The following is a 10,646-nucleotide window of genomic DNA, read 5'->3' as shown; positions in this document are numbered from 1 at the left end:
ATGTCGCCCGCCTCCGACCAGTCCTCCTGCAACCACCTCTCCCCCTGCTCCGCCCACCCCGCCCCCCGCGGCGGCGGTGACGGGGGTCTCTCCGCCCCGTGGGCCCAAGTCGTCCGCGGCGAGCCCGAGGCCGTCCCGGCCGCCTCCCCCTCGCCGCCGCGTCCCGCCTCGATCTCCCCCCCGGCGCCCGCCGATCGCTCCCCGCCTTACGCGGAGGACGCGGCCTCGTCGTCCATGCCGCCGCCGCCGTCGTCCGTGCCGCCGCCGTCGTCCGTGCCGCCGCCGTCCGAGAGCCCGGACCAGGGGAGCAACGGCAATGTCGCCGCCCGAGGGAAGAAGCCGGCTTGGAACATGCCGTCCAATGGCTTCAATGAAGCAGGCCACGTCATGGGGGCCGACTCCTGGCCCCCTCTCTCCGAGTCTGCCAGGGCTTCTTCTAAATTATCGTCGTCGGATTCTCTGAAGGCGCTCTCAGATGGATCAGTCTCTGCTCCTCCGGTGCGATCCTTAATTGTTTCATTGATTTTTTTACAGGAATTTAGCAAACGTTTTGAGTTTTTATTCCTTTTCCATGCTTGCATGTTGTTTGAAACCCATCTATTGACTTTGATCTTCTTGGAATCGGGGTCCTGGGATCACGTCTCCTTTGCAGAAGCCAAATTCCAATCACCCAAACCCTAATTCTTCTCTGAACCATGCGGCCCCTGTCCGCCAGAAATCCATTCCGAATTCTAAGTCCATGAGGCGTGGTGGTGGAGGCGGCGGCAGTAGCAGTGGTGCATCAACCAATGGTGGATCGCCACCACCTTTATCACCACCGGCTTCAACCGAGACAGCTCAGATCATCCCTGACAAACAGTCTGGCCCAGAGCCTTCCGCCACCGTCCATCCCAACAGGAGCAATAGCAATTGGCATCATGGTTTGAGGAGCAACGGGTTCACACCAAAGCAGCATGGGGATCACCATGGCGGCTACGGTGGCAATCGCAGGGGCAACAGTGGTGGTGGTCGGTCCCATCATGGAGCCTATCGGAGCTGGAGGGATCACGAGCGGGGTGGCTATGATTGGAATCCTCTTAGAGGTTTTAGTGGGAGAGATGCTCACATGCTGCTTCCGCCACAACAGCATCGGGGTCATCCCCGGCCATTCCCCAGGCAACCTCCACCTTCTCCAGCACCGTTTGTAAGCCCTCCTCCACATGTCCGGCCTTTCTTAAGCCCCATGGGCTTTGCTGGTAAGCTACACGGTCTTTGGTTCTCGCAATCTCTCTTATCTCATGATAGGTTTCTCCATTTTGATGGTCTGTAATTGTTTATCAGAAATTCCTGCTCCTGTATATTACATCCCAGCCCACCCACCACTTGAATCGCTCAGAAACATGCCTTTTGTTGCTCATCAAGTACCACATGCAATACCACCTACAATGTTTGTTAATGGAGCTGATCATCAGCGTGCTTTGCTTTTGAAGCAGATAGAATACTATTTCAGGTAACTTCGAAGGTCTACAATTAATTAACATTTAACCTTGTTATGGTACTTTGTGTCATTTATTTTTGTCATCTTGCTTGCAGTTCTGATAACTTGTGTAAAGACATATACTTGAGGCAGAGGATGGATGGCCACGGCTGGGTGCATATCTCATTGATTGCTGGCTTTAATCGAGTGAGTTAATTTGGAATGCTTTGATGTTTTCTTTTCATCAATTTTTGATTTTGCATTGTTACTCTTATGATATATGTAGTACAACTGCTGTTAGTTTTGTTTATATATTGTGTACTAAGAGCTGTTGGTTTCTTTTACACCGTATTTTCAGAAGAAGCAGCTATAGATGATTTTACCCTTTACTGCCAAGTTGGACCTATAATCAGTTGTCTATACTTATTTGTATTTTAAATAGTATGATAGCTTTATCTCTGGTTTTGCGGTGCAAGGTTTTACAGTTTTTGAGTTGGTAAAACTTTGCCTTTTGCGTGGTTAGAAGGCAATTGTTGGTGACATGAAGTTCAATCTGCTCATGCATGCATAGACTTGCCTTTGTTTGTTTTATGATATATCAATTTTCAGTTCTTTGCTTTCAAAGATACTAAAACACTGTGAGCCCATGTCATAGTTTGCTACTGCTGACAGTATTGGGGTGTCTAGAGAGTTATTGTGATTCAACTGGTATATCTTCTAATAGATGCTCCTCCAAAATAAATCCAACAATAAATTAGATGACCAATAATCATGTGCATAAATGAAGTTTGATAGCTCCAATGATCAGCATGTGATCTCCTAATGATAACAAGACAATTAGGAAAACTAAGTAAGAGAAAGGTCAAAGATGATGTTACATAACTAATATTAATGTCAAGTTAATTCTAGATGTAAGAATCAAAAACATTACAAGATATTGGCATGATTGCCAATGATTTAAGCTAAATAACTTTTGATAAAGTAGTAAAATCTAATTGATGTTCTTTGTCCAGATAGAGATATTGTTTTCTAAATTTGCAAGATCTTTTTTTAATAAAAAATATAAATTGAGTTTTGCATGTGGATGTGAAAATTTGCTTTGGTTAAGATTAATTTTTCTAAAATAATTATCTAAGAGAGAGGGGGAGAGAGAGAGAGAGCCTTTGCATTCAAATTTGGAATTGATTGAGACAAATTTGTGTCTTCATCACACGTCCGTAGTATCTAGGATATTTTGATGGCTGTAGCTTCGCAGGGCAGGAAAGTAATGAATTGGTTTATTCATGTTTTTTCTTTGGTCACACAAAAAAAATTGATCGATAGAATTAGCTGACTGATATTGGTCCAAATTATTCATATTTAACTTTTAAGCATTAGCTTAGTTTTGCTTGGCTGTAATTAAGATAATTCGAATCAAAATGAATGCATACTAATTATCTCTACTTCAAAAAGAGACTTGAAATTTGTCCCTTTCCTATTTCACATTTTTTTTATTGCCTGTCTTTTCTTGACATTGCTCTGTTCCATTCCTTAATCTCTCTCTACTGCAATTATGCTATAGCTACAAGATGCTTGATTCATGTTTCCCTTGGTCCATTCCTTTCTATATAACACTTGTTAATTAATGTTTGGTGAGTAACGGTAGCATCTTGAAGCTATTCAACATGGTCAAACCTGAATCGATGTGTGATAGCCTGTACTGCTGCTCTATCCTGCAACATGCAGAACCTGTTGAAACAATGTATATTGTGAATCCAATATAGGCAGGTCCTTTATTTCTATTTTTGAGGATAACATGCCCTTTATTTCTTGTTGCTTGTAATCAAGGACTATTTATTGTGCCCATGCCTGTTAGAGGCTGATATGGTTGACAGACCATATCGACACTAGGCATTTAAAATATAGACCAATTCTTGTTTGTCTGTATTAGTATGTAGTTTCATTTAGGCATTTAAATAAACTCATAGATTTTCTTATATTTGTGATGATTATTGTATAATAAGTTTATTGTATAGTATCTAGTAAATTGTTAGACAAATTAACATTGCACAACTATACCTACAACACAAACCATGTTTAAGCATTGATTTTTTTTTTTTTGTCAACATACTTCAAATATTGTGGGAACTTTGAGAAGCTTATGTTCCATGAGTCGCCTTGATTTCTTATCTTTTGTTCCATGTGGAACAAACATTTTTAATCAGTGGTGTGCCTAATCTGCAGATTCAGTACTAAATCCTCAAAAGAATGCAAAAAGAAAAAAAAACAAGGAACGGTTCCAGAATGTCTAAATAGCAATGAAGCTATTTAGGATGGTTAGATATGAAAGTAGGGCATAGGATTGTATTGCTTCATATTAGGCTAACCTATATCAGTTTCATATGCACCAGTGCAGGCTGCTCCAATAAAAATACGAACTTGCAGGAAAATACAGTGATGCATACCATTGTACCATATTGATAAATTCTGGTACAGTATGTATCAAGATACCATTTAGCATGGATGAGCTTCCTGATCCTTGCTACAGACTTCCACATTCGAATGACATGTGATATGTGTTACCACCTCTCGGGATGAATCGATGAAGATTAAGAATTGAAATAGTTCGCACTGCCATGATTATCATTTGAATTTTTTGGGTTACTGTATAATGTTTTGTTGGGTTGACGATATTGATTTTCTCCTTCTATTTCTTTTTCTTCTTTTCCTTTCTCTTCATCTATCTACTAAGTGTTAGACCATTACTTTTTTTGGCCTAACTCATTAGGAACTATATTAATCTTAGGTACACTGAAGTGCAGAACCTTCTCTTTTATGTGTATATTGACTTTTAGAGAGAAAGGTTGTGTATAATGCTATTTTATTATGGACATATGCTGTGGAGTGTTTGTAACAATTTTAGTGAACGATATTCTTGATTGGATGATCTTTTATTTCTTCATTAGAAGAACTATTTTGTGTGTTTATTCCCTTTTGTGGCATATTACAATAATAAAAGAACATGCTTGTTCGCCTTGTCATGATCACCGTCCAATCAAATTAGCTGATTGGTAATTATATTAATCTTGGGAATCCTGTTGTGCGGGCCCTTGTTCAGGTTTATAGTCATGTTTAATTCCTATCTTCATGGTAATTTATTACTGTTTGCTTATATCTAACTTATAGTGGATAGGGAAATGAGAGGAGGCCCATAAAATTCATTGGAGTGTGTGGATAGCACAGGAGAAGCACTCCGTACAGGGTGAAAAATATGTGTTCATGATTGCCAAAAAGGGAAAAATAGATTTGTTCTTAACATCAAGCTTAAGTGCTACCTCAAAACATAAAGCTTTCATCATTCTAATCCATCAAATATGGACATGTGATTTTTCTGTTGGATCACACAATGGTTTCAAATTAAATCAATAATCTGAATGACATTCTTTACCTAACAAAATTTCATTGCATCAGTTTCTCAAGTTTGATTTGCATTGATAGTCATAGTGGATCTGGGTTAAGATTAATCTTGTATAGACTTGTGGGTCATTGGCCCAATCTTGATAGTCCAAGGGTGAAGATAGAGCAGATATTTTGTTCACTGATAGATTCTTCCTTTTTCCCCTTCTCTGTGTGATGATTTGTTTTCAGTTATATTTTCTCTTGGCCTGACTATCAACTTCTTACCCTGGGCTGTATTAAGAAGTCAAGGATCATCTTTGTGAGTTAAGTCAAGTTTCAAGCCATGCTTAACATAGTTCTTTAATTGAAAAGGACAGATGTAGTTAAATGGTATTTTATTTCTAATGCAATAACCAAGGATAAAAGGAACCTACTATACTGCTGGATTTTATGTATCAACATGCAGTATTAAGAGATATTAGGATGTCGGAGACATTTGTTTCAAGTATGGTTTTACCTTCAAAAATCTAAGACGGTCGAAAATTTGGCCATTTCAGGATCATAATATTTTAGCTTAGGACAAACCTGCATTGAAAATTTAGGAAATATCTGAGCTAGCATTTAGCTCTATGTGAGGTGATGATGAAGATACTGATATTTATGGATTGATCACATTTGGACTAGGTTAAGTAACGCAATTAGTAGTGACCACATGTATTTTGATATGTATAGATGTTCAATGGTTCTGTACATATCTCCAGACATATTCTCTTATGTAGGAACTCTGGTTCATCATGAGCAGGTGTTATATGAATGTGCTTTTTGATTCATGTGGTTTCATGCAAAGAATGGTGGGATCTTTCATGATAATGATAAGTCTGATTAGGAGTTTTCCTTATCTAACCATTTGATCTCTGTCTTTTTATTGTTATTTTTATTTGGTTAATTAGAACTAGCAAAAAATTAGGTCATATAATATTTATTGTGAATTAACTTATTACCAGAAATTTAATTATGCTTGTTTCAAAGTGTCTAATTGTATATCTAGATAAGGTTTAGCTTTTGAAGTGGGAGATAATAAAAATCTATTCCTTCAAGGGAGTTTGGTTATATTTTTAGATTTTTTATAGGCAATCCTGTGGAATATTACTTGTGGGTGGTAGTGATTCTAGATTACATGTGATTTAGGAAGATTCTAGATATCTTTATGGTAATAGTTATCTATTTGAGAGGTTGTTCTTTTATCGGTTGAATTGAGTTAGTTATATGTGAAGCCCTGCATGAATATCAGTTACTATCATTATTGCATAGACTTGTCATTATTTTTGAAAAAAAAACTTTAATAGCCCTTGTCATATTCGTGTTCTGGGGAGAGGATTATGGTGTCTCTATACCACAATCCAAGCCAAACCTTTTTTTAAACTGGTAATCTGAACTGACTAGCCCATTTAATAAATAGGTTAGGTTGGGTAGCCTTAGGTGCTAGTTCATGCTAACTTGACTTGACATTCTTAAATCCATGTTGGCACAATTATCGCGATGCTAACCTGGCTAATTTATTAGTCAATGTTTTTTCTGAGATTAGGAGGGAATAATCCCCACCTTGTACCCTCTGCTCACCCCACCTGAGGACTGATCACAACAGGAATTGAACTCCTAACCCCTTGCCAAGGGGCAAGGGGTGATATTGTCAGAGCAAGCGCTTGGTGATAATTTATTAATCGACGCTAACCTGTTAATTTCACATGTAATAATTTATAAACATAATATCAGCAGTTATTTTTAAAAAGGTTAAATCGGTATATAATGGGTCATTTTGAGGTTTGGTTTGTAATCCTGTTGACCCAACTTTATTATTAGACAGGTCAATCTGGGTCAAAGTATATCAAGCATTTAAACCTGAAACAGCCCATTCAAAGACGGGTGAGTTGTGTCAACCCGTTTTTGATGCAAACCCTTACTGTAGCCAACCATCATGCTAACTTTGTGTTGGCTTTGTATCGGGTTGGCAGGTTAAGGTCAAGGATTACCAACATTAAGTATGATCTGTACTATCTTTTGCATACTAAACTCATGAAAGTTTTGCACAAGTTCTTATCTTTCAAGCATTCATAGAAAAGATGCTTGATATAAGCTTCTTGTGATTGTTGTTGGACAATATACTTGTCAGTAAGTATCTTGAAACGTGCATCCAATCAACTTCTTTGAATATGCTATTTGGATAAGACCAAGTTATGCTAAGGGTACGAATCATCAGGAGTGCCGCATTCACGCAGCTTCTTGGTTGGCTTTTTGCTGTTAATGTGTATCATAATGTATTAACTTGTGTCTCTTTATTCGTGTGCACTACCAAGCAACTTTCCCTTTTGGGCACTGAATCTGATTATTATTCTATTGCTCTTGCTGCTGGTATGGCTGCAGTTTTATCTTGCTATCTTATGCTTCTGTGATGATTTGACAATAATACTAAAGAGTTACAGCTGCAATGCATGAAATGGAAAATTATTGAAATTGATCACTTTTTTCTCTGAGCAACCTCTTTTTACAGGGGGGTTATTATCTGTCTGTTGACATCAAAAGATGAGATAATATATTTTTATTGGAATTACTCCCAAGAATAGTGTTAAGCTGGTTCAGATGATTGTCTTTATGTTTTTCTATTGTCAATACCTAGTTAGACTTTTGTTAACATTGGTTCTAGTCCCTTCCCCACCGCACCCCGCACCCCACCCCCCCCCCCCCCCCCCCCCCCCCCCAAGCCCCTTTCAAAATTATGTCTCTAGATAGCTATGTTGATATTTCTATGATGATGTATAGCCCAACTAATATGTTTTTGTGTTCCTGCTTACAGTCTCACATGCTAATCAGTTTGAATAAGGATCACAATTATATCTGTCAGCTGATGATCTTTGATAGGAAACCAGTCATCATTGTTTGTAAACAAATTATGACTTTCTCACACAATAATCATCTCCTTTTCAGCAAATTGTCTTGTATGTAATTACTTTTCAGTTGCTCTTGTCTGGATGCATTTGCAGCCAACAACTGCAGTAGTGCAAGTGTGGTCAGACTTACATTTGAATCCTTGCATTACTTTTATTGAATTAGGAATCTTGGCATTTGCATTAGATGTTGTGTTTCATTTCTTTTCCATGCATTTTTATTCAGCACAAAAAATGTTTCTGTTGTCATGTTTGCAGGTCAAGCAATTGACAAACAACATACCATATATATTAGATACGATACGAGGTTCAGATATAGTGGAAGTACAGGTACAAAAACAACTCTGTTATCGTTTCAGATATGTTTATAAAAAGTGTTGGTTTACTGCAAACTATTCCTTTTACTTGCCTGCTGATAGACAACAGCAATGAAGTTGCCTCTGCTTAGGTGTGAAGAATGCGTTGAATCATTAGCTTCCTTTTTGCATGTGAAAGGATTTTTTTATCACATTCATTAAATTGTTCCTTCTTCTTGTGTTGTGATGCAGGGCGAGAACATAAGGCGGCGTAATGATTGGGTGAATTGGATACTGCCATCACGACCGAATCAATATAGTACTTCTTCCAGGCCTTCCTCTCCAGCTACATCAAACTATGATTCTTTGGCAGCTGGTATGCATAATGTTGGACTAGGGGAGAGGGCTGCTAACCCCGATAATACGAGGGGCCAAACTTGGGCGGAGGAAGTTCTTAGTAGATCAGCATCTGGGCATCAGAATGATCTGTCGCATGTTGGAGAACCAAATGGAAAGGGGAATGGGCAAGGAACTGGCCACACAGAATCAGATTGATCTTAGTCTGTGTGAAGCTAAGAGGCCACATTCAAGGCCATTTTCATGATGCGCTGGATTTTGCAGGAAACAGTTGCTAGTGGGGAATTAATGAGTGACACTCTGGGTCCTTTATAAAGTGAGGTCCTTGCCTTTCTTGGCTTGGAATGTTGGTCTCCCTAACAGGATAGCAAATAAAAGCAAAAAAAAAAGGGGAAAAGAAAATTAAAAAAATAAATTAAAGGACAAATGAAACGGCGTAGCTGGATAGAGCTTCCACTGAGTTGTATAGTTTGGTTTGGCTTTGGTGAATAGTGATTTTTAGTGGTGATATATCCGGTATGCTTGGTCCCTTGGGGATGTTCCTGAACAATCCCAGCCTTTTTTGGTCGCATACCACCATTTTTTTGGGGATTACAGAATTGAGCTCTCATGTTCCCAGAGTTGGATTATGAGGGATGGAAGTGATATAAATTCTTATATGCCTTCTCTTGAGCGACTTATATCACATCTATATACCTTTTCTTCAATTTTAATTGAAGATTGTTAGTTCATAAAATTCCTTGATTGTTTGGATAAATACTTTTGCATATATTAGGTCCAGACTCAATTTTTTGAACTTTAATGGTCTGAATTGTGTGATTTATTTAGTTTGCTGGTGGGACTTGAATAATCCACCAAGCACTGTGGATTCCCAAAGTAAGTTGTTTGATTCCAGGAACCTTGATATTTTATTGAAACTGAATGCACAGTACTTTTTTGCTAGTGAAATCTGGTTCACTTTGGAAGTGACTCTTGGTTTGCTATGGATCTCTCACCAGTTGCTATCTGGGTTACTTGTTAACGAAGGTTCATTTCATTGCACTTTCAGGTTTGCTTGCTCCGTGTGTGCATGCATCTATAGGCATTTGAAATTACGAATTCGTGACGTGGAGTGAGGTACTATTAGATGACATGATGTGTTGACTATTGCTGTGTCTCCTGGAAGCTCTGTATTTCTCCATTGAAGAAAATACATTATAACTACAGCAAAGCCAATTTTATCTTCCTGAGATTCTAGTAGGTTATATATGGATGTTGGCAAAAGTCTGCAGTCAATTCAATCTACATTCTTCAGCTGTAGTTTGATTCTTCACAACGGTCACCGCTTGCAGGCTTGTGCTATGTTCCATGTTTTAGTTGCAGGATGGAGTAATCTCTAAGCAAGCAAGCTGCATGCTGTGAAATTTCATAATCTTGGAATTGGAATGGGTTTGCAATTTTTGTTTCATTTTATTGCAGTGATATGGGTCCATTTCACTATATTGCGATAGAAATCAGGAGGGTGGATTAGTGCTGGTAACTGGTGCGGTATCCCTCGTGGTGCATTAATAAAGTGCAGCTAAGACTTGGGAGCACGGTGCTGTTAAAGCTTCATCTGAGCACACTTGATAGGACTCGATTCGCAGTCAGAGGATCGACAATCCACAGGTGCACTAGGGCTCTTTGTTTTGAATCCGTGGAGTATGAGCACGACGGCAGGAGGACAGGGTGCTGGTACCAAAAAGATTATAGAGGATGGAGAAAGGAAGCAAAAAAATTGAACGTCTTCAGCTACACAAGAAAAATATCAATAGAAGCAAAAGGGTGAAAAGAAAATTGAAGGAAATCAAATAAACAAGAAATTATCAATAGAACATGAACATATACATAAGAATAATTGCTTACATTCACTCTTCGCACTCGAGCTAGTGATTTCGCCAAACATGGGTAAATATAATCCTTTGTACTGCAGCAGGTGATAGGTCTCAATGCATTTTATAAAATGTATCTTCTCAAAATGGGAATGAAGCTATTATGTTGGGCCGTGACTTAGTAGAACAGAGCAGTAGTGGCCAAGGCGCCAAATTATATCTCGAGTGAAGCCCACCACCAAGCACCGTGGCCTTTTACGTCACATTATTCTGTCTTTCTTTTCCATATTAATTTTTCTGAACAGGAGGAGCGAAGTTGGGTCTATTCTTATGATTTTGGCACTGACCGAACAACCATCTCTTTTGG

At 38.9% G+C, this 10,646-nt stretch overlaps 1 protein-coding gene across 1 annotated transcript; it reads left to right on the top strand.

Annotated features, from left to right (window-relative positions):
* On the top strand, nt 1–10,515 carry LOC103722724 (la-related protein 1C-like). Its single transcript, XM_008813387.6, has 6 exons — nt 1–498; nt 653–1,235; nt 1,321–1,489; nt 1,573–1,663; nt 8,035–8,106; nt 8,325–10,515. Exons 1-6 carry the CDS (start codon nt 1–3, stop codon nt 8,625–8,627), a joined length of 1,716 nt encoding a protein of 571 aa, XP_008811609.4. The 3' UTR covers nt 8,628–10,515.
* The last annotated feature ends 131 nt before the right edge of the window (nt 10,516–10,646 follow it).

This window comes from Phoenix dactylifera, chromosome 10 (genome assembly GCF_051530095.1).
Source record: "Phoenix dactylifera cultivar Ajwa chromosome 10, Ajwa_hap1_PhDact_Kaust_v1.1, whole genome shotgun sequence".
NCBI lineage: Eukaryota > Viridiplantae > Streptophyta > Magnoliopsida > Arecales > Arecaceae > Phoenix > Phoenix dactylifera.
This window is presented reverse-complemented; position numbering and strand designations above follow the sequence as displayed.

Coding starts and splice junctions, on each gene's coding strand:
- LOC103722724 (XM_008813387.6), top strand. CDS start 1: ATGTCGCCCGCCTCCGACCAGTCCTCCTGCAACCACCTCTCCCCCTGC. Junction 1,490..1,572: donor CAGATAGAATACTATTTCAG/GTAACTTCGAAG, acceptor TCTTGCTTGCAG/TTCTGATAACTTGTGTAAAG. Junction 1,664..8,034: donor TGATTGCTGGCTTTAATCGA/GTGAGTTAATTT, acceptor TCATGTTTGCAG/GTCAAGCAATTGACAAACAA.